General features: G+C 38.4%; 1 protein-coding gene across 1 annotated transcript; it reads right to left on the bottom strand.

Moving 5' to 3' along the window:
* Nucleotides 1-26,786, bottom strand: LOC132822235 (inositol hexakisphosphate kinase 2-like). Its single transcript, XM_060835349.1, has 6 exons — nucleotides 26,687-26,786; nucleotides 5,644-5,951; nucleotides 3,212-3,434; nucleotides 2,524-2,684; nucleotides 1,965-2,140; nucleotides 1-761 (listed from the first exon to the last, which is right to left on the bottom strand). The coding sequence occupies exons 2-6, from the start codon at nucleotides 5,843-5,845 to the stop codon at nucleotides 270-272; spliced, it is 1,254 nt and encodes a 417-aa protein (XP_060691332.1). The 5' UTR covers nucleotides 5,846-5,951; nucleotides 26,687-26,786; the 3' UTR covers nucleotides 1-269.

Raw genomic sequence — 26,786 nt, forward strand, 5'->3', positions numbered from 1 at the left:
AAACAAGATTTTATTTATGAACAGTTACGCACAGAAATACAGAGGTATTTGACATCTCAAATAATATGGAATGTTCGTGAAATATTTAAAATAAATAGATATCTGTAAGTGCCTTTTTCCAGCACCGACGTAGGAAATGCCCATTCTTTTAAGTCTCCTGCCGATGAATGTCAACCACCAGGTCCACGAATGTCAAGACCTTGAGATTGGTCAGTCGATAATCTGACTACAAATAAAACCCATTCACAATAGTGTTATGCTTTTCTAGTTTATTCATTGTTGTCATCTCTTATTTCTTTAATAATAGTTATTAAATTTTGAAGTCCAAAGATATAGCCAGTGTCCTGTCCTTCATGGACCACGCTGTCTTCACCAAAATACTTGCACGTTGTGTGAGCAAAGTCAATCACACGGACATCAACCATGCTGCTGCTGGAGTTGGAGTAAGCATATGCTCCTGCAGATTCATCAGCTGACTCTTCAGAAAGGTCTTCAGAATATTCTGAATCTGAATCTGAAGTGGACTCTTTGCCATCATAAATTATGAGCAGGGAACTGGAGTAAAAACGGTATGACTCCTGTTTCTCCAAAACAGATTTTAGTTCAGACAGTTTCTTAAGAACAGGTTCAAAAAGGTCCCTGCGTAAATACTTTCCATTATTTAAAAACTGGTAAAGTGCTTCTTTAAACCCTTGTACAGAAAGCTTCCTTCCATGATATTTATTCATGAACATGAGTTGGCCAGAGTCTACTTGATATACCTAGGAGAGAAAATATAACATTAAAATCAAAATATTATACAAGCTGGTCTACATTTAACAGAAATGGCATCAAGTTTATCAGTCATCATGCTGTATGTCAAATTAGCAACTGCCACTGAACAGCTGAAAACTCTGCTTTCTTTAGAAGTAGAACTGTTGGGACATTTCTGTCTGACTATCTCTTCAAATGTGTGCATAATCAACCCAAACATTGCTACTTAAAAGTGACAAAATGAGTACTGCACAAGGAACCCTAGTCCAGAATGCTGAACGAGAATATTCAACACTGAATACAACAGGATCATTAGAAACACTGAAGAGAGGCGGCGGCGGCGGCCATTCAGCCCTTTGAACCTACCCCACCAGTCATCACTATCATTGCTGATCATCCAACTCAAGAGTCCAGTGCTGCTTTCTCCCCTTAACGTTTGGTCCCATTTATCTATATCTAGCTGCCTCTTGAATACATTCAGTGTTTTGGAATCAACAACTTTCTGCAGCAATGAATTCTACAGGCCCACCACTCATTAGGTGGAAAAAAATGTCTCATCGCCATCTTAAAAGGAATACCCTGAATCCTCAGACTGTGAACCCTGGCCCTTGACACACTCAACATTGGGAACATCCTCCCTCCATCTATCCGGTTAGAATTTTAAGTCTCTACGAGATTTTCCCCCGCCACCCCCCTCACTCTTCTGAACGCCAGCAAAAACAGTCAGTCCCACTATGCTCAATCATTAAATTTGGCAATAATTGCACTACTCCCTTACAACTTGTTTTAAGCAATTAAATTTGCTACTCAAAGGCTACCTGTAAAAGTTGCACAGCCTAGTTAATACGGGATTGGACAGAACATGGAGGTGACATCAAGGTTTAGTTGCATCATTAGCAGAGCAAGCTAAAAATATGCACACTGTCTACTCCAGCACCAAATTCTCAAACTCCAACATTTAATCTGCTACATTCAATGCAACTGTTTTGGAAAAGACCAAACAACATGATTCCACACCCACCTACTAACTTTCCTTGCTAAAAACTTCTTCAGCAACCAGAACATTCTCACATAAGAGACCAAAACATGTGTGCATGTCTTAAGTTCGCATACATGGAATGAAATAAAACATTAAAGGGCTTATACACTATTAAGAAAAGGTACAATTATTTTCCACTTAGAAAAAACTTTGACATAAATATCATACACACCTGCATCCCACAGACCCTAACACCAATAACAGCTGATGTACTCTGCTGACATTTACGGATTTGATTAGCTTTCTTTTCCTCAGATGCATCATCTCCATGCTGGCGTGTTCCCATTTTCAAGTCTAAAACACAAGGGACTTCATAACGGCACGTTAAATTCTCCAGTAAAATAAATTCTGATAATAACGTTAAGGAATTCACAGGAATGGGAGACAAAAAAGGTTAGTTAAGATCGGAATAGAAAAGCAAATCTTGAAGCCAAAAGACAAAATCTTGCATCTCCAAATCTCTTCAGAGGCAAAACATATTGCCAAAGACCACAGCACAACTGGGTCATACGACAATCAAAGTCAAAGTCAGTCATGCTCAGGCATAATGTAATGGTAACGTGCAAGTACCAAAGACAGTCTGGGCTCATTCAGGTGGTTCACTCAGGTCAAACCACACCAATGATGAAGAGCAACAGTACCAAAAGACAACGGATTGCATGCAGAACTCTCAGCCTGCCTTCCCACCTACCTTCAATTACCAAATCTATATACTACAGTGAAAAGGATACTGTATTGGTTTCTGTGCTTTGCATTATCCTTCATATGTTTCAGTTGTTGCTGGTGACACTTCATGCTCCAAGGGTTATGTTTTACTTTTCCAGACTTCTTCTCAATACTATAATACAATACCTCAGACTTCTTAGATTCAAATTCTTCATCTAGTTTATGGCTGTAAAAACAGAGTCAACAGTTTGATTTTTAACTTCAGTCTGTTCTGAAAATTTTATGGCATACATGATGATTTAATTTTAAAAGGAATAATTCATTTTATCTATACACCACAAAAAAGAAGTCTGTATCTCCCTATTGATTGTAAATACATGGGCACAGTTTTATAGTTAAAATTAAAAAGATGTATTTTTCATTAATAAGGAGTTAAATTGCAATTACGGTACTTAAGCAGCAGATTGGAACAAGTCAAAATCTCTCATTAAATGAGAGCATAATAAGTAAATGAACAGTATGTGAGGGGGAATCACAACTGGCTTGTTGAACTCAAAACAAATACTGTTCAGAAAATTATTTGGGTCAGAACGGAGGATGATATTTATTTAGGAAACAAATATTGAAAACTGAAGGTCCAAAAGGCTGTGTTAACTTTAAACTAATGAACATTGAAAAGACAAAAATATTCAACTGTGGTGCATATGTACTAAGAGATGAGCACATCACTAGCCCATCACTTCAGAGACCAACCTTTTTATTTTCTCTTCTTTCCTATTTTGCCTGACCCGTTCTTTTCCGTAATTGTCATTTTCTAGTAACACAGGTTTCTTATTACTCCATTTTATTAGCTTATTTTTAGGTTCACATTCAGAATTATCTACATTTTCCAAATCAGCTTGGTCCCCTGATAATGGGTAGGCAATTAAGCATAGATTTCCTTCTTCATCTTCCTCAAAACTTACAGAAACGACTCCTACAAGAAGAACAGAAAAGGAAATAATTGTCAGGTAGGTAGAAAGCAGACATAAAAACCTTAGCAACTAAATTAGTCACTTGATTGCACAAGTAACAGTGACAACAAAAACAGCCTGTTTGCTTACCCAAGCCTTCAGTTTTTATGCAGTTGTGTCGGCTTTCAACCTAACAAATCAAAACAAAAACTAGACAAAGACACTTCTATAATCTGGAAAAAAGCTTCCAATTTATACAAAACAACCCTCCCCAGCCCAAACACTGCACGTACATCAGCATATAATGAAATAGGAGTCAATAAAACAAGTGAGACAAATAGACTTGAGGAAGTTGTTTATTGGAACTGAAGTTATTTTTGTGCAACTTATTGAGAAAATGTATGCAATAGAGCAACATGGAAAACACCACTTCATCCAAATCTTGGAAGCCAATGCACCATAATTGTCCAATTATGAAACAGCATAGCAATGCAATTCATAAAGCCAAATGGTAAAAAGGCTGATGCAGAATAGTGAATACAAAGCTTGTTGCAACATTCTGACACAGTGAAATACAGAATCCTGTAAAGCTTTGTTAAAACCAAGATAAACCAATTATGAGACACACAAGCCAGCACATAATCTCCCATAAGCTCTACATACAAACAATTACAAGGTTAAAATAGGTATTACATTCCAATTTATTTTGCTACGTAAAAAATCACCAATTCATAATTCCATTTACTGTTCTGTAATTCATTGCAAATGTAGTGCATTCCCCCTCACCCATCACGCAGTCAATGACCTGTGCTTGCTGCTTCGTAAATTCATTGAAGAGGTCTGTAAGTATATTTGAGGCCAGTCTTTGGTTTGGCTTAATGAGTTTACAAAGAATTTAGTTCAGCTGTTGGTTGACTGCTGCTTCAATCCTAACTTCGTCTTTTTTCTCAACAGTCCAACAGCAGTCTGAATGGGTCTTTTGTCATCCTGCACGACTGCCAGACAGAGCATTCTGGATGAAGGAACCTGTAGTTCAGATTGGTGCACTCAGCAGCTGGCCATGGAGTAAACATCAAGAATTGATCTAACCAGGGGGGTGGCAGAACCCAGGTTGTCCTTCAGACAGACAGGGTTAACCATGGGAAGCTAGGACAAGGGCTAGGGATTTATCCTGGAAAAAAAACATGAGGGGACGAAGAGGAGACATGAGTCCCAACCTTCCCCAAAGCACAAGACAACACATCCCTGAAAAGAATTCTAAATTTACATCAAACACATGCTTTACATATTAACCTAAATTAGTCTCGTCTAAATATTTCATTTCACAAAATTCTATCTAAAAATAATTACAATACAAGATTAAAAACTTACTTTTCTGAATATATACAAATTAATCTTTCACATTAAAGCATTCCAATGAATGTTATATGATTGGCATAAATTAATGAATTATAAACTACGCCCATAACCCAATACTGAAGTAGTTAACCTATTAATTTTAAAAAACTTTATCGCTTAAATATTGATAGAAACTAAATCTGTTAACATATTTCCTCTACAATTTGTGCACATTACTTTCTTCCCTCTTAAATAAAAAATGCATGTGAGATTGCAATGTCCAAATGTCGTCACTTACTGTACTACGAACTTTCCCAACTAGTCTACAACAGAACTGGCTGACTCTCACACCCTGGTGGAGCTAGTTGTTCCAGTCGATCCCGTTCCCTCTAGGTGTAGGGCGTCAGGCTCTGATTGCTGCTTTTCCAGCTCTTACCTCAACTTTAAAAAGCCTGCTAAAGCCTACTGAAATCGTTAGAGAGAGAAAAGCTCCAGCGGTTTCATTTACACTTCAATAAAAACATACAATTTTGCACATTGGCAAGTCTTTAGAAACTACTTATTAAATCTAAATCATGTTCAAGATTAAAACCTAAAAAAAAAACTTTACAAATACTTTACATTTTATCCTTCTTGGGTGAACTTACCTCCATCAGCAGGCCCACTAAAGCATAGCAGAATACAGGCTACTCAAGCGTCACGCAACTACACTGCGATCTAGTTGGCAACCACGGCTTTCATCTGATAAACTTGAAACAAAAACAAGAGACAAATATTCTTCTCCCCACCCTCCCAAGACAGCCCAACACCAGTTAGACTTTGTACAAGAACAAGGAGGAAAGAAAACACAGAACACATACATGTTGTCAGACTAAAAAAAGCATTTGTACTTACCTTTATACTGTGGTGTAAACCGGCACATCTCTGGTGGCAGCGTTTCATAAAACTGGTGTTCCCGTTGAATGAGTGGTTTACAAATGGTCTTGTCATTAAAGCGGAGGACACACGAATGTCCTCCAACCTGGTGAACAAATGGCTCTAGGAGGACTCCTTTTGCATAGTTCTCCACTTCCATTGCTCCTAGTGCTGGGCTCATCCTTAAAGCACATTAGACAAACAAGTACAGCAGGCTGTATGAAGACTGTGACTATAACCCAGCTGGAGATTCTTCTCCCTCGGGTGGTCAATACACTGCCAAGATCCTGCAACAACAATTAAATTCCCAAAGTTTAGGTTTTCTCAGCTCTATAACCTATATGGAATCAGCTCTTGATGAACGCCAAACATTTCAGTAAACAATTTCTTAAGTTGTGACTCAACGAAACGCTGGGAAGAGCAATGAAATACTGAGCTGTGAGGTTACACAAAAATAGTTGATCCAATTATATTCCACCTACGTCACAAAGTGCGACCAATTGACAACCACTTACTTTCAGTGGGAAGGCAATGGCAATGTGTCAAACAGGGAAGGAGCTGGGTCAGAAAAGAAAATTCAGAACAATGCTGCCCTCAGCTGGTTTCTATCTATTGCATAGTACACCCTTACAATAAAGGATCAAAGTACAACATAAATCTAATTGCACAATTAAAAGCTATCCTTAAAAAGGCAATTGCCGCAAGTCCTTTTTTTAAAAAAAAGCAACAAAGTTTAGTAAAAGACTAAACAATCAATCATTAAAGTAGAAATTAAACTTGGTTTCTTAAATACAGAAGTTAAGGTCAGAACAATAAGCACATTGAAACTTAACTCTTTAATAATATACAATGGAGCTCTTTATGGTCTGAAAAAAGGTTAAATTAACACTGCTTTTCAAGCTGAGTGTCTAGGTGTTTCACTGTCATAGCTGCTGGATGGTTACATAATGAGATTCTGCAGTTGTTATAAATTAACTCTTAACATTTCAACATAAAAGAGGGAAATAAATTGTTAAAAGAAAATGCCCAAATCCCCAATAATTGTATATTTAGAGTAACCGAATATTTGTTTCAAGTTACTTTATTAACTAGGTGTCAAGTCATGAGACATGCACTTGTGCCATTGTCTTTTGCAGAACAAGTTTGACAATTTCAAAACTAGCATTGTTTCACAAAATTACCACAGTAAAACTCAGTAATTTCTAGGCTTTACACAAGGTTCAGAAGAGATAACCCTCCCCCAGGATTATAATTTTGAAAAAAAAAGCACAAAATCTCAGGATAACCCAATAAGCAAAAATTCAGCTATCGTGTTCAGTTGCACACCTACCTTACAGTTTATTTACTCTTAAAATTGAGAGACTTTTTTTGGCAGGACAGAGAGCGCGCAAAGTGCAAAGAGCTAATATTCCACTTGGACAAAATACAATAACCGCTTTTAGAATTCGGATTCAGCTCACAGCAAGACAAAGGATTTCATAAATTTCATTCTAGGCACAAACAAGTGGTGCCATCTGAGTCACAAGCTAATGAACCTGATTGCTGAATGCTAATTATAATGAATGCCGAAGGCCACAGCTCTGGCTAAAAACACGCCCTCGCAGCAAGAAAACAAGTCAGGTTACACCCATGCCTCAATGATGAAACTAATGTAACCACGTATCTGTACCCATTAATCTCACTGACAAAATGTATGACCAAATGGCTCCACTGCTGCTGAATAATATATGTAGCTTGTCAAAAGTATTTACTGGGGATTGCAATGATGCAACATTTTATTAAATTTTTATTCAATATATTTGCACATTGTCAGAAACATTTCAAAATTTCATATGCTTGGTAAGTTTTAGTTGTAGGTATTCTTCAGATACAAAATCGAACCAACTCATACCAAAGATTTAGTAGATCTTTTCATGGAAGATTCGTGAAAAGACCTTATAGATAGAAACAAGTGCTTAGTTATACCATGTTTTTTGATACCAACAGGTGCAGATTATATTTCTGCATAAATTTGTATATTAACAAGACAATAAATCAAACTTCTGCCATTTAAGTCCTTTACCAATCACCCCCACCCCCGTCAAATAAGAAACTTATATAAATCTTCTCTTTAGATTCTCACTAATCTTGCTTTGATAAATTTGGCATAACTCTTATAAAGTACAGGTGTACACAAATAAACCCAACATCCTACAAAGTATTACATGTCAAAAGTCCATAAATTTCATGTGAGGGGGTACATTAGTTTATCACTGATAGTAATGTTTATAGGGCATCAGAAACTATAACTTGACAACAGCATAAATATCACTAGCTGCCCTCTAGTACATTTCCTTTCATACACATGAAATCTAAACATCTACCTAGCTGCTGTTCCTTCCCCTTCTAATTGTACCTCAAGTTACCTGAAAGCACAATCAACATGAGATGCTCACTGAATTCATAACATTAGCTTGCTGTTATTATTGCAAGAGCCATTGAGTGGGTAGAAAAGTGAGGATAATTATGCAACACTAGGGAGTTAAGCAGGATATGAAGAAATTCACAATATACTAACTTTAAAAGGACTACATAAATATGCACAGGAAATTACGCCATGCTGCATGAATATGAATATACAGCAACTCGGTTTACACAAAACTTAATTTTATTTGCAGAGCCACAGCATTTAGTTGTCAAAGCTAATATTAGAACAATTTTATACAGATGCTGAATGTTTGCAGTTCATGGCTTCAAAATTGAATAGAACATCCCATAAGGTTAACATTACAAATAATGAATGCATAGAGCATTCTTTTAGTTAGTTGAAACCTGTGATGCAATAGAAGACTCCAGTGCCAAAGTAGAACAGGCACCTCTGAAGTAATGAGTTGCCCTACTAAAAAGAATGGGTTTCAAATGTGATAACTGACAAAAACAAAATGAAAGAAAACACTTATTTCATCTTAGCAAATCTTCTGTCACCATCATTTAACAGCCAAGAGTTCCTAACAGAAATACTGAAATGCCTTAAGTTTACCCTTAAGCTTCCAATCCTACAATGATTTGATTTGAAAATGAACATTTCCTTTAGATTTGAAATATATTAAATGCACTATTATACAGACGGAAATCCAAATGAAATAGCATACAAGTGCAAATTGAGCACACACTAGCCACGCTGGATGTAGGCTTGCTCGCTGAACTGGAAGGTTCATTTCCAGCCGTTTCATCACCCTATTAGGTAACATCTTCGCTGGGCCTCCAGGTGAAGCACAGCTGATGATTCCTGCTTTCTATTTATATGTTCGGGTTTCTTTGGGTTGGTGATGTCATTTCCTGTTCTTTTTCTCAGGGTGTGGTAGATGGGGTCTAACTCAATGTGTTTGTTGATTGAGTTCCGGTTGGACAACCGAACCATATCAACAGAAAGCAGGAATCATCAGCAGTACTTCACCCGGAGGCCCAGTGAAGATGTTACCTAATAGGGCGATGAAACGGCTGGAAATGAACCTTCTAGCTCAGCTAGCAATCCAACATCCAAAACCTCAACCTGAGCTACAAATCTTCTCAAAAATCACTACAACCACTCTTTTTCCATTATGTCTGAAGTAGAACATCTGAAAACCTCAAAATTCCAGGCAAACAACAAACTGCATTCTAAAGTTATGTTTTGTGCTATTGGCATGAGGTTCAAGTTCACAAACATTTTAATGATGCACTACACAATGAAACTTTGATGAGCTAGAATTAAATTTTGATATTTCAAAATGGAATATCTGGAAATAGAACTATGGAATTTGGACACATTTGAAATTTTTGTTTTTAATTTACACCAAAGACCATTATTCTGAAGCAGCAAGAAATTCTGTGATAAAACATTTTAAATGAGTCTTAAATTTATTTGGCACTGATCACACCTATTAGTTGCTTCTAATAAAAAGTAGTGCTGGAAATACTCAGCAGGTCGAGGAACATCTGTGAAGAGGGAAATAAAAAGGTCAGATTTTCCAATGAATGGCAATCTTGGCTCCCTAAGAAATGCAGAGCTATACTTCCAATCTGACAGTTCTTGTAGTGCAAAACTGTCAGCAGAAGGCAAACATACCAGTTTTCAGAGCAGTAAGAAGCCATATTCTGAAACTCAGATCCTGACAGCCACTTTAACAGTTTATGTGAAGAGTAGGTCTAAGCATTAGTTGGGAATTTAACTGTTTGGAAAACTGCAAGAGATTTAACATTTGAATATTTTTAAATACAGGTAGCTATAAATGGGTTCAAGTAATTGAAAATATTGAGCAAATCAATATTAAAAATAATTTTCCACTTAAAACATTGATGGGACAGCTTGCAACAAAACTTCGAATCTTGAATTTTTTTTTAAAAAAGTGTTGAATATGGCATTTCTTTTATATCTAGAATTTACTATTTACCTGCGATGGAAGACAAGAACAGGATGCTAATGAAAAAGTGAACCAATAACTGACAGAACCATTTTAAAACTGTCCAGAAGGAATCTGAAATGTAAACAAGCTTTAGGAAACTCAGATCGATGTTTATCACCTGCTCACCATCTGTCAGATTTATTCATGCAACGACAGGAAGTTCCTTTCATATGTACTCTGAATTGCATACTATTTTTATATATGCATGTTTTAATAAATGGATGAGTGCTGTTGGTTGTTAATAGTTAACTAAAACTGCAGACAAACCAGCTAACAGAAGTTTTAAAAAAAATGCTTGACTTGCTCCATGCAGTGGAGGCACAACTGTTAAAAGAACTTTCAGATAACTCTGGTTTGCAATCAATTATTCTGGAAAAAAAAGGTTAATCCAATTTCATTGGCCAATGAGAAAACTTGAATAGCAAGACTCAAAACAGGAAAAGAAAAAGCAAAGTAGCAAAAAGCAAGCCCGAACTTGTGGATAATATTTATCCAGTCTACTAAAAAAAATCACTGAAGAAAAACCAAATACACAATTCTGCCGTTTGAAATAGATCACAAATGATTAATGCAGATTCAATTTTGCAAATATTTTTAACATACATTTTCCAGTAAATATCTCTTCAGTTAATGGAATTGTTGCAAACATATACCACAGTAATTCATTATCTCAAATATACTTTCTCCCAAATCACCTCTATTCTTTTTTGGAAATGTTGCTGGCAAAGTCAGCACTTGTTACCACCCCTAATTGCGATGATTGAAATGACGTAGAAAGTCAGACAGTATTTAAGTTAACACCTTGCAGTAGATCCAGTGTGACATTTCACCAGATGAGGCAAGAATTGCAGATTTCCTTTCCTCAAGGACATCAGTGAAGCAGATGGGGTATTTACAATAGATCTATACTAGTTATCATGGCAATAAATAATCAATTTTATATTCTAGATTTGTTAACTAAAGTTAAATTCATATTGAGATACTTATGAACCAATGTCCCCAGTGCACTGGCATGTGATTATTAACCTAATAACATCATAGCTCACAGAATTTCTACAGTGTAGAAACAGGCCATTTGGCCCAACAAGTTCACATTGACCCTCTGAAGAGTAACCCACCCAGACCCACTCCCCTACCCTATTACTCTACATTTACCCCTAACTAATGCATCTCACCTATATTTCCCTGAACACTATGGGCAATTTAGCATGGCCAGCATGGTCAATTCACCTAACCTGCATATCTTTGGATTGTGGGAGGAAACCGGAGCATCCAGAGGAAACCCACACAGACATGGGGTGAACATGCAAGCTCCACAAAGACAGTTGCCAAGGCTGGAATCAAACTCAGGTCCCTGAAACAGCAAGGCAGCAGTGCTAACCACATGCCTTCCATTACCAGCCAAACATTTGCCAATCATCATTTATACTTACACAATGCAAACAGGAATACTTTTGTTTAGAAACCGAAATATACCTTCCATTATTTGGAAATGGTAAAAATAATGTCTCAGGTGCAATCAGACAGCCTGTAACACTTCCACAATTTTTCACATGGTTGGTTTAGAACTGAAAATTATAACGTCCGTTTTCAATATTTAATTCCAAACAGGATTGTTTTACCACATCACAGCTACCATTTTGATAAAACCACAAGTCAAATAACTAGCAAGCAACCAAAAATGAAATTCAGAACCTAGTCAGGAAAAATAACTTATCGGAATAATCATCTACTTATTGAGCTAAGATTAATACCCCTTTTAGATCCAGATACGTTTATTTCTCCACCCCCACCCCCCCATATATTTGTAAAAACAATTTACACAATCAATCAGTTTCCATCTTCTTGAGACAGTCAAGATCATGACTCATCTTTTAGTTGGGAGAGAACATTTAATACAGCAACCATTTCTTAAAAATGCAACTTCAGTTTGTTTCTAATTCACCCAGCCAATTCACCCAATCAGATTCTCAGGTACATGTTTAATTAACACCTGTAGAATTCAGACATTGCCAAAAGCCACAGGTTGAATTCTGGGATAATCATGAATTTCGGTTTAAAAAAAAACGTGTTAAGATACAACACTTTAGCTGCTCCACCAGTTTTGGATATACCCATTTCCCACATACAGAAACTAAAAATGCACAGGGCTCAGAAAAGTTTAACAAGGATATTGTCACGGTTGGAGGGTTTGAGCTATAGGGAGAGGCTGAATAGGTTGGGGCTGTTTCCCCTGGAGTGTCAGAGGCTGAGAGGTGATCTTAAGGAGATTTATAAAAATTATGGAGGGACAGAGGTAAGGGTGAATAGTCAAAGTCTCTTCCCCCCCTGGTAGGATAGTCCAAAACTAGAGGGCATCGTTTATAGTGAAGGGGAAAGATTTGAAAGGGCAACTTTTCATTCAGAGGGTACAGAATGAGCTGGACTGATGAAATGGTGGAGGTTGGTACAATTACAACATTTAAAAGGCATCTGAATAGGTATATGAATAGGAAGGGTTGAGAGAGAGATGGCCAAATGGGGGTAGAATAATTTAGGATATCTGTTTGGTTTTCGTTGCATTGCTGTACTACCTGACCATAACTTAGCAGTTGAAAACACAATTGTAATTCTTGTACATTTATATCCATATCCTTTGGCAGGATTAAAGGCTTTGTTTTACTAAATTATCAAGTCTCTTTCAAAAAGAATGGACGCAAGCTTCTAAAAGTGAACAAATAACTTCTTCCATCCAGTGGGAGATATTAACAAATACAGTTGGCAAAAGCTGTGAGCACCTAAGTTATGCCAATGTACACTTATTTATAATATTGATTTTATACTATTCCCACAAACAGTCCTGACAAACATATATTCTCTGGGATTAAGAAGATAGTACTGATCAAAACCCCCAAAATTTTTTTGAAGGGGGGGGGGGGAAAAATGAGAGAGACAGACAGAGACAGTCAGAGCTAACAAATGGTGCCCACTCTCAGCAGCACTGGCAACGTGCAATAGCATATATCGCAAATTTTAAAAGTTGCTGATGCAAGATTTCTAGAAATACAAACCATATATAGGCAATTCTTCCAAGAATTTAATTCTTCAAACTAGATATAAATTATAATCAGAGGGAAAGTTGTATATATACACATTGCAGAAAAATGTGTACTTAGTAATCCATACAAAATACACAGAGTCCATCAAACAACAAGTAATTAGGGTGCATTATGCAACTAATGCAAGTAACATAATTCAACATAAAGTACATCTTTAATGGCATTGTTTCGTTAGGATTTACACATTTTTAGATTAATCGTAAAGTACAAATTACCTCTTTGGATGAGTGCAACAAAACTTAAAAATGTCAATGTATTAAGTGTTCAATAATTTGGATGTAAACTTCTAACTGAGCACTGCCATAGATCTTGAAGGAAAACAGTTATTAGCAACATAAAAAGGAATTGCATTTCAAGATCATGTGAAGTTTCAATCTGAATTGCCCAGGAAGTTGAAACTGAACAGTTAATCACTCAACATTTGATACTCTGAGAAAGTCCAGAGACATTTGAGATATCCAACTGACCTGTTTAATGATTACCCAGGAAAAAAGTTACAGGTATTAATTACTAAAACCCCTAGGTAACAATTAAAATGATCCCAACTCAAAACTAAACCACTCCTTGGTTACATCAACCACCTGACAAACCCTACCCAAACCCCCTCAATAAATCCAATCTGACTCAACTCTCTCCTCCCCCAACTCGACTTGACTGTTCTCACCCAATTCACGCATGCACTAGTCTTAGCAGGCCTCAACATAACCTAACTGACTGACAGTCATCACTCAGACAAGACCTTCGTGGTAACATCAAATGGTGCAAGTATTGAACCTGCGCAACTGCTGTTACTCTGCATTGCTTTAAAAGGAGCATCCCTAAGAACTGGCCAAAGAACTGACAAATAGCCTCAGAATAGGGTGCTGTCGGGTGGGACTAGATTGGATTGGGATATCTATTCAGCATGGATGAGTTGGAAGGAAGGGTCTGTTCTGTGCTGTACATCTTTATGACTCTATGACTGAGTATACATTTACAGAAGGCTACTTACAAATTAGATGATCAAAATGATATTAGCGAGTTCAAATCAAGGGACAGTCAGGTACTAAGGTTTAACTTGCATTCATTTCTCAATACATTTAAAATGTCTCTCAGCTTTTTCAAAGACTTTTAGTGATCACTATTTTCTTTACTCTTTCACAGCATGTTTTGATTGCTGACAAGACCAGCATTTATTACCCATTTCTAATTTTCCTAGGAAAAAATGGCTACCTAGGGCTATTTCAGAAGGAAGATGGAAGTCAAACCACATTGTGGTGGGTCTGGAATCAACCGTAGGCCACACCAGGAAGGATAGCCAATTTTATTCCCGAACATGACAACGAACCAGACAAATTTTTAACAACTGATGATGGTTACCATGATGACCATTGCTGAGATTAACGTTATTGGGAATTCAAGTTCCACCTTTTGAACCAATGCCCTCAGAACATGAGCCAGGGCTTCTGGATTACCAGACCAGTGATTTTAAAAATTCAATTTGTATTGATTGGGTTGCTCATTTTCAAAAATCCAGAATAATGTATTTAATTACATGATCTTTGTACACCTAGCATCAGAACCCCAGTTTACTTTTCCCATTAAATAGCCGTGCCCTCACACCTAAAACTTTCTTAAATGAGTTGCAAGCAACATGCACAATTACAGTAGCTAATTTACATACTGACTAGTTAGTAATAATACATTGGGAGGATGACTTCCTGGAGTGTACACAAGATGGTTTCTTCAGCATTTTAATAAACCAATTAGTTATTAATTTAGATTAACTACATTTAGCATTACACAATGAGAAAGGGCTAAGTAATGATCTTGCTGTAGAGTAGTCTTTCAGGAATCATGACCAAAATGTGATTGTACACCTTTCAAAATTGATACAAAACTCAATTCTTAACTAGTATCATTTCAAAATGACAAACTACTAATGGTAAAAGGGCAAGTTAGTTGTGGTGGATTGGGGAAATACATTCAAGTATTGCATGGTAAACAGGACATGTTTCATTTAAAGCATGGTCTATAGCAAATACAGATTACTCCAAGACACAAAAATCTCAACAAAAAAAAAGGTGAATCAACCATGGCTAACAAAAGTTAAAATTTCAGAGATCAAGGAAAGTAACTTCTTTGAGTTACTAGAAAAGGCTACCAGAAAAAGTAATAAGCCCAAGATTTGGAACAATTCAGAATCCAGGATAGGATGACCAGAAACTGATTTTTTTTTAAAAAGAAGAGAAATTAATCTAAGCTAGTAACAAAGGCTATCAAGGCATCTTTATGATTTGGAGATGCCGGTTTTGGACTGGGGTGTACAAAGTTAAAAATCACACAACACCAGGTTATAGTCCAACAGGTTTAATTGGAAGCACTAGCTTTCGGAGCGCTGCTCCTTCATCAGGCGATGAAGGAGCGTCGCTCCGAAAGCTAGTGTGCTTCCAATTAAACCTGTTGGACTATAATCTGCTGTTGGGTGATTTTTAACAAGGTATCTTTAGGTATACAAATGGGAAGAGATTAGCAAGGACAATGAGTTCATTACAGGTTAGGTTAGTTCAGACAGGAGAAGAGAGAGTAGTAGAAAAGTAAAACTATTACTGTGTGTCCATCTTCAGAGGAAGGTACAGTAAATCTCCAAAACATACTATATTCTGGAAAAATTCATGCAGAATGGAGAATAACAAATATAACTTGACTATTTAAGAGTGTAATAGACAGGTGCCGTACAGAAACAGGCCCTTCACTCATGCGTGCCAACCAAATATCCCAACCTCATCTAGCCCCACTTGCCAGCACACCGCCTATATCTTTTGAAACCCTTCATATACCCACCCAGATAACTTTTAAATTTCAAAATGTTGCAACTGTGCTGGTCCCCATTTCCTTTGGCAGCCTACTCCATACCTTCTGCATGAAAACGTTGCCCCTTAAGTCTCTTTTATATCTTTCCCCTGTCACCCTAACCTATGCCCTCTAATTCTGGACTCCTCCACCCCAGAGAAAAGACTTTGTCTATTTACCCTATCAATGTCCTTCATGATTTTATAAACCTCTATAAGATCACCCATCAGCCTCCAATGCTCCAGGGAAAACAGCTCCAGCCTATACAACATCTCAAATCCTTCAACCCTGACAACATCCTGGTAAATCTTTTCTGAACCCTTTCAAGTTTCACAACATCCTTCAGACAGGAACGAGACCAGAATTGCACAAATATTCCAAAAGTAGTCTAACCTATGTCCTGTATGGCCACAATAGGACCTTCCACTCCTGTACTCAATACTCTGACCAATAAAGGAATGCAAACTTAACGCCTTCTTCACTATCCTATCTACCTGGGACTCCACTTTGAAGGAGCTATGAACCTGCACTCCAAGGCCTCTTTGTTCAGTAACACTTCCTAGGATCTTACCAATAAGTCTACAAGTCCTGCTAAGATTTGAGGAAGAAAGAAAACATACTTTGATGTCAGTGATAAGGAAAGTGGTAGAAACGGCATGCTAATTATACATTTTGAAAATAAACATGATTGAGCTGAGTTAACATGGTCTATAAGAGGGAAATCATATTTAACTTGTTACTTGTAGCAAGTATAAACCAGACTCAAGGGATGTGGTGCATTTGCATTTTCAAAAGGCTTTCATTAAAGATCCCACACAGAGGTTAGTAAACAAAATGGGAGCACATTGATTGCATCTAATCTACTGCCATGGATTGAAAATTGGTTTACAGAAAGAAAGAGTTTGAGTACCATAATGATCAGTGCTAGGCCTCAAGCTATTCATAATCCACATAAATGATCTGAATATAGGGACTAAACATACTATTTCCAAATTTGCTGAATCAACAAAAGAAGAGTCGTGAGGAGGATGAAAGGAATCTTCAAGATGACCTGAAGACCAAGTGAACAGTTAAGTACATAGAAGCTTAGCACTGCTGCCTCACAGCGCCAGAGACCTGGGTTCAATTCCCGACTCAGGCAACTGACTGTGTAGAGTTTGCACATTCTCCCCGTGTCTGCGTGGGTTTCCTCCGGGTACTCCGGTTTCCTCCCACAGTCCAAAGATGTGCGGGTCAGGTGAATTGGCCATGCTAAATTGCCCGTAGTGTTAGATAAGGGGTAAATATAGGGGTATGGGTGAGTTGTGCTCCGGCGGGTCAGTGTGGACTTGTTGGGCCGAAGGGCCTGTTTCCACACTGTAAGTAATCTAAAAGCTGAACAGAAATGAGGTTACTCAATTTGGTAAAAAGATAGTAAGCTTTAGAAGAGCAGAGATTTGAAGATTATGCCCAAAGCAATCTTGGTATTCCTGCTCATGAATCAATAAAAAATAAAGTGCAGCAAGCAAATTGGATGGGAAAAAGTACAACAGCCTTCATCACAATGGAATTTGAGTGCTGAAATAAAGATGTCCTGCTGCAATTGTATAGAACATTTGAGAGATCACACTTGCGAGTATTTTGCAGTCATGGTCTCATTACCCAAAGGATACACATGCCATGGAGAGAGTATAACAGATTCACCAAACAAAAGCCTGCATGGACAGGATTGTCTTAGGAGCAAAGGCTGAAGAATATGGCCCTGCATTCTTGAGTTTCAAAGAATGATAGATGATTTCATTCAGAAGTGAAGGGTGATTTCCTTGGCTGGTGAGTCAAAACTAGGGAATACAGCACAAATGTTCAGAGTCAGGGACAGGCAACTGGGGACAAAGATGAGGGTAACTTTTTTTCTCCATTCAGGAGAAGGTGAATATTTGGAACAATCTACCATGGAAGGCTGTGGAAACTCAAACACTGGATACTATTGAAATCAAGGGATACAGGAATAGTGGGACGAAACGGTGTAGAGATAGATCAATTATGAGCTGAAAGCTAAGTGGCATTCTTATGGCCCTTTGTTAGTCATATGACAAATGGAAAAAACAATACTGAATTTAGCTTTGCTGCTGGCTGAATAATGCAAAGAATAAAACGAAACTCTTTCAAATGGCTTACAAATATGGACTGCAAGTCATTTAAAATAACTATAAAAACATTAAACAATTTGCCTATTAACTTCCTTGAAAAGAATATTTCATACAGAATTTGATAAATCAATATGAATATTTGACTGATGTTTACACCGGCTTGCTAACAAAAAAAGTCATTTTGTCAAACTCAAATGCTGAAACTCAGCAATGTGCTCGAAACATACAAATTTGTCAGAAACAATGCCAGTTCACTCAGATGAAGAATTGTTTTAACTTCCACACTCATGTACACACGAGGTATTGTTTTGTGAAGTTTGAAGAAACAAAACTGCCATACTTGACAAGCTAACAGTGAATGGAAAAGATAGAGCATCTAATTGGTGAAGTGACAAACGCAGTAGTACTGGGTGGCTCACAGTTTGATTCTGGATTAGTGGTGCTGGAAGAACACAGCAGTTCAGGCAGCATCCAAAGGGCAGCAAAAATCGACGTTTCGGGCAAAAGCCCTTCATCAGGAAGGAATAAAGGAATAAAGTTTTATTGCAATGCTCTAGTGAACAAATATAATGCAATCCTTAACTAACATTCTCAGACGCTCAAGTACTAAAGCAAATAAATTTCCCAAAAAAGGAACTGAAAATTGACTTTAGAAATAAAAATTGGCACGATAAGTCAAACTTAAAATTTCAGAAATTTCCACGCTTATTCAGATTGGCTGCTGGGTATTTCAAACAGCAGTTAGTACCCTTCAAAAGTACTGTAATTAATTGGGAGTAAACTGCTCTGAAGTATCCATGGTCAAGAAAAATAAATCATATAAATGCAAGTCTTTCATTCATGTTCAAGACCAGTAGTAGACTAATGTCTAAGCACTTAATGCTGCATTTAAATTCAACAGTATCTTTAAAGGTTATCTCAAATAATCGCACTCTTAGTATTTAAGACCTGATTTTACAACAAGACCAAACAAATACTCAAACAAACATTCCTATCCATAATTGCTTAATTTCCCTGTCTTCACCACATTTTCATAACTAAACAAACATAGTTATTATATTTACAAACTAATCTAAAATTTTAAAGAAACAAGATAGTATTTTTCAAGTGCTAAAAGGTAGCTGACAAATTAGATGTGATTAAAGACTAATTTCACTTTCTAGGTCACTAAACAACAGAAGCAATTTACATCCTTGCTTAAAATCAAAAGTAATGCATTTATAACTGACTCTTCAATGTAAGTTGCCAGCGTGTGCTATCATTTGGTTTAGGAACTGTTATAATTTGTAAGTGACTACGTGGTCAGATGAATATGTACAATTGCCTAATTATTTTAATTGCCCTCAATACTATAAATATTGACAACTGTATATTACAGTCCAGGGCAATGTTTAACTCAAATTATATTTTAATCTCCGTTTTCAAAGCATGTGACCCTATAATAAAACAAGATCCAGCAACTACCAGTTGCACAATTCTGGGACATTGTCTGTCCTTTAAGCTTTCACTATAGCTTAACTTTTGTTAAATACTTTCACGAGACGACAAATGCCATTGGCAAAGTCAGCCTTTTTCACCATCCCTAATTGCCTTTGAGATGGTGGTAATATATTTGGAACCAAAGGAATTAATAATAGTGTTGACACCAGTTATTGTTATGAAACACACAAAACGCGAAATAGGCAAAGCCTATTGCTTCCTGTTAGGGCTCAAAAAGATGTCTTGTAAAATTCTGACAGAAATTAAATTGGATGACTAGGGGGCGGGAGGGTCTCTCACACTTGTTCGCTCTCTGTCTTGCAGCAGAATGTAAAAACTTAGATAGTCATCTCCTGCAATTCAGAATCAATTCACACAATAACCTCCTGCAATTAAGAATCTAAACCACACCCTACAGTTAAAAAAACAATTGAAATCAGATCCTGCAGTTAAAGAAAGACATTGATTATTTCCAGAAACAAATCACTACATTGTGTCTTTGGTGTCATGTGACTGTGCTTTAAAATCCTGTGGAAAAGAGAGTTAAAAACCACAACACCAAGTTTAGTCCAACAGGTTTAATTGGAAGTACACTAGCTTCATCAGGTGGTACACAACCACCTGATGAAGGAGCGGCACTCCAAAAGCTAGTGTGCTTCCAATTAAACCTGTTGGACTATAACCTGGTGTTGTGCGATTTTTAACTTTGTACACCCCAGTCGAACACCAGCATCTCCAAATCATGTGTAAAAGAGGACTGTTCCCTTTGTGACACAGCACCACAAGGCCTGCAAAGTGTATTAAGGGTTCTTCCAAAAAGCCTGCACATACGTAATAAATTTTGGCTGTTCATAGAAGTTGGCGTATTGCAGTTCTATCAAGTGTCCTACTTGCAGAACATTTCAGGGAACACCTCTGGGACACCTGCACAAACCAACCCAACCGCCCCGTGGCTGAACACCAACTCCCCCCTCCCACTCCACCAAGGACATGCAAGTCCTTGGCCTCCATCGACAGACAGTAAAAAGTGAGGTCTGCAGATGCTGGAGATCAGAGCTGAAAATGTGTTGCTGGTTAAAGCACAGCAGGTTAGGCAGCATCCAAGGAACAGGAAATTCGACGTTTCGGGCCAGAGCCCTTCATCAGGTTCCAAGAGATCAATGGTCAGGGGACTCTAGCCAGAGGTACAGACAGATGTCTGTGTGGCCAGCAATGAAAAATCAGAATGGTGTGTTGCTTCCCTGTGCCAGGATCAAGGATGTCTCAGGAGAGGGTGCAGAATGTTCAAGGGGGAGAGGGGCCAGCAAGAGGTCTTTGTCCACATTGGAACCAATGACATAGGAAGAGGAAAGGTTGAGATTCTGAAGGAAGATTACAGACAGTTAGGCAGGAATTTAAAAGGGAGGTCCTCGAGAGTGGTAATAGGAGGATAGAGCAGATGAATGCACAGCTGAGGAGCTGGCGTATAGGAGAAGGATTCACATTTTTGGATCTTTGGAATCTCTTTCGGGGTAGAAGTGACCTGTACAAGAAGGATGGATTGCACCTAAATTGGAAGGGGGTTAATATACTAGCAGGGAAATTTGCTAAAGCTGCTCAGAAGGATCTAAACTAGTAGTGTGGGGTGGGGTGGGACCCAGGGAGACAGTGAGGAAAGAGATCGAACGGAGACTGATACAGTTGAGATCAGAGTAGGCAGGGACAAGGTAGGACTAATAAATTAAACTGCATTTATTTCAATGCAAGAGGCTCAACAGGGAAGGCATGGTTAGGAACATGGGACTGAGATATCATAGTAATTACAGAAACATGGCACAGGGATGAGCAGGACTGGCAGCTTAATGTTCCAGGATACAAATGCTACAGGAAGGATAGAAAGGGAGGGGAGAGGAGGAGGAGTGGCATTTATGATAAGTGAGAGCATTACAAAGTTTGTGAGAAGATTTGTAGCTCGGGTGCTTGTTGTTGTGGTTCTGTTCGCCGAGCTGGGAGTTTTTGTTGCAAATGTTTCATCCCCTTTCTAGGTGACATCTTCAGTGATTGGGAGCCTCCTGTGAAGCACTTCTGTGCTGATTCCTCCGGCATTTATAGTGGTTTGAATCTGCCGCTTCCGGTTGTCAGTTGCAGTCCGCTGCAGTGGCCGGTATATAGGGTCTAGGTCGATGTGTCTGTTGATAGAATTTGTGGATGAGTGCCATGCCTCTAGGAATTCCCTGGCTGTTCTCTGTTTGGCCTGCCCTATAATAGTGGTGTTGTCCCAATCGAATTCATGTTGTTTGTCATCTGAGTGTATGGCTACTAGGGATAGCTGGTCGTGTCGTTTCATGGCTAGTTGGTGTTCATGGATGCGGATTGTTAGCTGTCTTCCTGTTGGTCCTATGTAGTGTTTTGTGCAGTCCTTGCATGGGATTTCGTACACTACGTTGGTTTTGCTCATGCTGGGTATCAGGTCCTTTGTCCTAGTGAGTTGTTGTCTGAGAGTGGCTGTTGGTTTGTGTGCTGTTGTGAGTCCTAGTGGTCGCAGCAATCTGGCTGTCAGTTCAGAAATGCTCCTGATGTATGAGAGTGTGGCCAGTCCTTTGGGTTGTGGCATGTCCTCATTTCGTTGTCTTTCCCTTAGGCATCTGTTGATGAAATTGCGCGGGTATCCGTTTTTGGTGAATACCTTGTATAGGTGTTCTTCTTCTTCTTTTTGTAGTTCTGGTGTGCTGCAGTGTGTTGTGACACGACCAGCTATCCCTAGTAGCCATACACTCAGATGACAAACAACATGAATTCAATTGGGACAACACCACTATTATAGGGCAGGCCAAACAGAGAACAGCCAGGGAATTCCTAGAGGCATGGCATTCATCCACAAATTCTATCAACAGACACATCGACCTAGACCCTATATACCGGCCACTGCAGCGGACAGCAACTGACAACCGGAAGCGGCAGATTCAAACCACTATAAATGCCGGAGGAATCAGCACAGAAGGGCTTCACAGGAGGCTCCCAAGCACTGAAGATATCACCTAGAAAGGGGACGAAACGTTTGCAACAAAAACTCCCAGCTCGGCGAACAGAACCACAATAACAGAGCATTACAGCTGTGCTGAGGGAGGATATTCCCAGAAATACATCCAGAGACATTATTTGGGTGGAACTGAGAAATAAGAAAGGGATGGTCACCTTATTGGGATTGTATTATAGACCCCATAATAGTCAGAGAGAAATTGAGAAACAAACTTGTATGGAGATCTCAGCTCTCTGTAAGAATATAGGGTAGTTATGGTAGGGGATTTTATCTTTCCAAACAGACTGGGACTGCCATAGTGTTAAGGGTTTAGATGGAGAGGAATTTGTTAAGTGCGTACAAGACAATTTTCTGATTCAGTATGTGAATGTACCTACTAGTGAAGGTGCAAAACTTGACCTAATCTTGGGAAATGAGGCAAGGCAGGTGACTGAGGTGTCAGTGGGAGAGCACTTTGGGACCAGCAACCATAATTCTATTATATTTAAAATAGTGATGGAAAAGGATAGATCAGTTCTAAATTGGAGATAGGCCAATTTTGACGGTATTAGGCAAGAACATTCAAAAGCTGATTGAAGGTAGATGTTCGCAGGTAAAGGGATGGCTGGAAAATGGGACGCCTTCAGAAATGAGATGAGGAGAATCCAGAGAAAGTATATTCCTGTAAGGTGAAAGGAAAGGCTGGTAGGTGTAGGGAATGCTGGATGACTAAAGAAATTGAGGGCTTGGTTAAGAAAAAGAAGGAAGCATAAGGTATAGACAGGATAGATCGAGTGAATCCTTAGAAGAGTATAATGGCAATAGGAATATACTTAAGAGGGAAATTAGGAGGGCAAAAAGGGGACATGAGATAGCTTTGGCAAAAGGGATTTTACAAATACATTAAGGACCAAATGGTAACTAGGGAGAGAATAGGGCCCCTCAAGGCAGCCTGTGTATGAAGCCGCAGGAGATGGGGCAGATACTAAACGAGTATTTTGCATCAGTATATACTGTGAAGAAAGTTATGGAAGACATAGAAAGTAGCGAAATAGATGGAAACACCTTGCAAAATGTCCATAGTACAGGGGAAGTGCTGGATGTCTTGAAACGCGTAAAAGGTGGATAAATCCCCAGGACCTGATCAGGTGTACCAGAGAACTCTGTGGGAAGCCAGAGAAGTGATTGCTGGGCCTCTTGCGGAGATATTTTCATCAATAGTCACAGGGGAGGCGCCAGAGATTGGAGGTTGGCTAATGTGATGCCACTCTTTAAGAAGTAGTGAGGAGAAGCCAGGGAACTATAGACCAGTGAGCCTGACCTCGGTAGTGGGCAAGTTGTTGGAGGGAACCCTGAGGAACAGGATGTACATGCATTTGGAAAGGCAAGGACTGATTAGGGATAGTCAACATGGCTTTGTGCGTGGGAAATCATGTCTCATAAACTTGATTGAGTTTTTTGAAGTAACGAAGAGGTTTGATGAGGGCAGAGCAGTAGATGTGACCTATATGGTAAGATCAGACCTATAGGTCTCAAAAACAAAATACCTTTGCCCCCCATACTATAGCAGTCCTGGAAATGTAATTAACCAAGGCATTGCAGGATGAACAAAACATCTGTTCAGTACTTAAGAGTTTCACAACAAATATTTTGTTTTATAAATGCGCTCAAATCTTACCATCGCTGCCACCAGGCTGGGAAGACATTTTCAAGATGCCAATAACATTGGTAAGATTAGAGTGGTGCTGGAAAATCATAGCAGGTCAGGCAGCATCCGAGGAGTAGGCTGCCTGACCTACTGTGCTTTTCCACCACCACTCTAATCTAGACTGATTTCCAGCATCTGCAGTCCTCACGTTTGCTTAATAACATTGGCAAGTTTTTTAATAGAGACAGATCTTTACTGATAAAGAATTTGCTTTTATAGATTTGCAAATTTTGTCATAAAAGTGTGGGCACAGCCAATGAATTACTCTAGGCAAAGCTCTGGCAAACAGCAACTATTTGATTATTTCACAGAATTTAAGCATTGCTAGCTGCTCACTTATCCCTAACTGTCCTAAGATATTTAATTTAAATATAAAAAGGCATCTAATAATCCAGGTCCCTTTTTATTGCTGTTGGCAGATAAAGGAATGATGCTCTGTACTAGACAGTGCAGAACTTTAAACAGGGCTTGTATTTACTGCACTAACATGACATGTGCCACAGATCTTATAACCCATATTTTTTCCAGATTCAAGTGAAATTTTTAATAAACTCAATTACTCAACAGTTTAGAGGCATAGATAAATTGGGCCCATGTTGCCAGAAAGTATTTCCCTGGGGTGGGGTAGTCCAGAACTAGAGGACATAGGTTTAGGGTGAGAAGGGAAACATTTAAGAGACCACAGTGGTAGCTTTTTCACACAGGGTGGTGCATGTATGGAATGAGCTGCCAGATGAAGTGGTGGAGGCTGGTACAATACAGTATTTAGAAAGTATCTGGATGGGTATATGAATTAGAAGGGTTTAGAGGGATTTGGATCAAGTGCAGGCAAATGGGACTAGGTTAAGTTAGGATATCTGGTCGGCATGGACCAGTTGGACCAAAGGGTTTGTTCTGTGCTGTATATCTCTATGACTCTAAGTAGACTCTCTCAAATCTGATGAATTATCAGGGCACCCGAAGAAAACTCACATAGACACGGGGAGAATGTGCAAACTCCACACAGTCACCAAGGCTGGAATCGAACCTGGGACCCTGGCACTGTGAGGCAGCAGTGCAAAATACTGAACCACCGTGCAACCCAAGGTAGTGACTCCCACCCAGCAGAAAACTTACGACATGATATCTTGCTGATATCCTGATTATGTTCTTACAATCTATAATGTCAGGTCATGATCACCATTTTTACATGTCATTTAATTACTTGGGCTCTTCATAAGACCATTGTGTACAAACTCCAACAATGATTACACATACATTTACTCATCATCAGGAAGATGTCAAAAGGTCAAGATTGGTCAAATCAAAACTACACAGTGCAGAATTCAGGTCTAGTATGCTTCAACAGCCACTGAAAATGGACATTTAGGAAACCTTTAAAAGAACCAGCATAAAATAATTTGATTGCTGACCGTGGACCCACACTGGTTCTCAAGCAAATACACAGTAGGCGATGAATAAAGAAACTTGCTCAGCAACGCAAATAATAGAGGCCTGTTACTGTAACAAAGTTTCTGTCATAAACCAATAAGTTCTGTAAAAGAGTTACATTATTCATTAGCCAAAACAAAAATTTAAATTGTTACAAAGTTATGCTGTCCAAACTGTCTGTGTCAGCTAGGACTATCACACCTTAACATAATGGGAAAATTAGTAAAATAGATCCTAAACCAACTCAGCATTAATTGCTGTAGACTTAAATAAATTTCATTGCAATAAAGATTTGTATCAAGAACTTGTTTTCTTATTCTGATGAGTGTATTGTAGAACCTGGTTCTGTACCAAAACATATTTAACAGTACATTATTTTCTCAATTAGCCTGAAAGACAGCTTTGAAAGGAAATTATCAAAAGCTTTGCCTTCCTAATGGGCAACACCACACACTCATTGGAGATCAAATATTTCTAGTAAATACAAACTGGTGAAAGAGTCTATTCAAGTCTAATTTACTGGATCATCCAATTAGGTACTCTTATTTTTTTTAAAAAAGCTACAAAAATGAAAGGATCAGTGTTTTTATGAAACCAATCCACGAGGAAATCGCTGACCATTTAAGACAATGGCACGGTCGCACAAATAGGAAATGAGACTCGAATTCATTGTTAATTAAATAAACAAACAAACATGAACCAGCCTCATCACTTTAACGGAGGAATTGAATGGAAGGAGTCAACATTCAAGCGGAGATAGAGGTGTTCTTAACCTTTTCTCCCAATTTACTAAACAACCTCACCTCAAAGATGCTGCAGGAAATAATGAATTAATTTTTAATGTAGAATTGCGTTATTTGGGGATAAGGTTTGTGTTTATAAACATGTTCAATGTGGTGTTTTAATAAAGATGGTTTGCTTACCCGGACTAAGCTTTTAATTTTCTCTTTCCTCTGTGTCTCGACAGCTCTTTCTTTGTTCTCTGACGTTAGAAAATGGCGGCCGTCTTCCCGCGAACAACAG

This window comes from Hemiscyllium ocellatum, chromosome 14 (assembly GCF_020745735.1).
Source record: "Hemiscyllium ocellatum isolate sHemOce1 chromosome 14, sHemOce1.pat.X.cur, whole genome shotgun sequence".
Classification (NCBI taxonomy): domain Eukaryota; kingdom Metazoa; phylum Chordata; class Chondrichthyes; order Orectolobiformes; family Hemiscylliidae; genus Hemiscyllium; species Hemiscyllium ocellatum.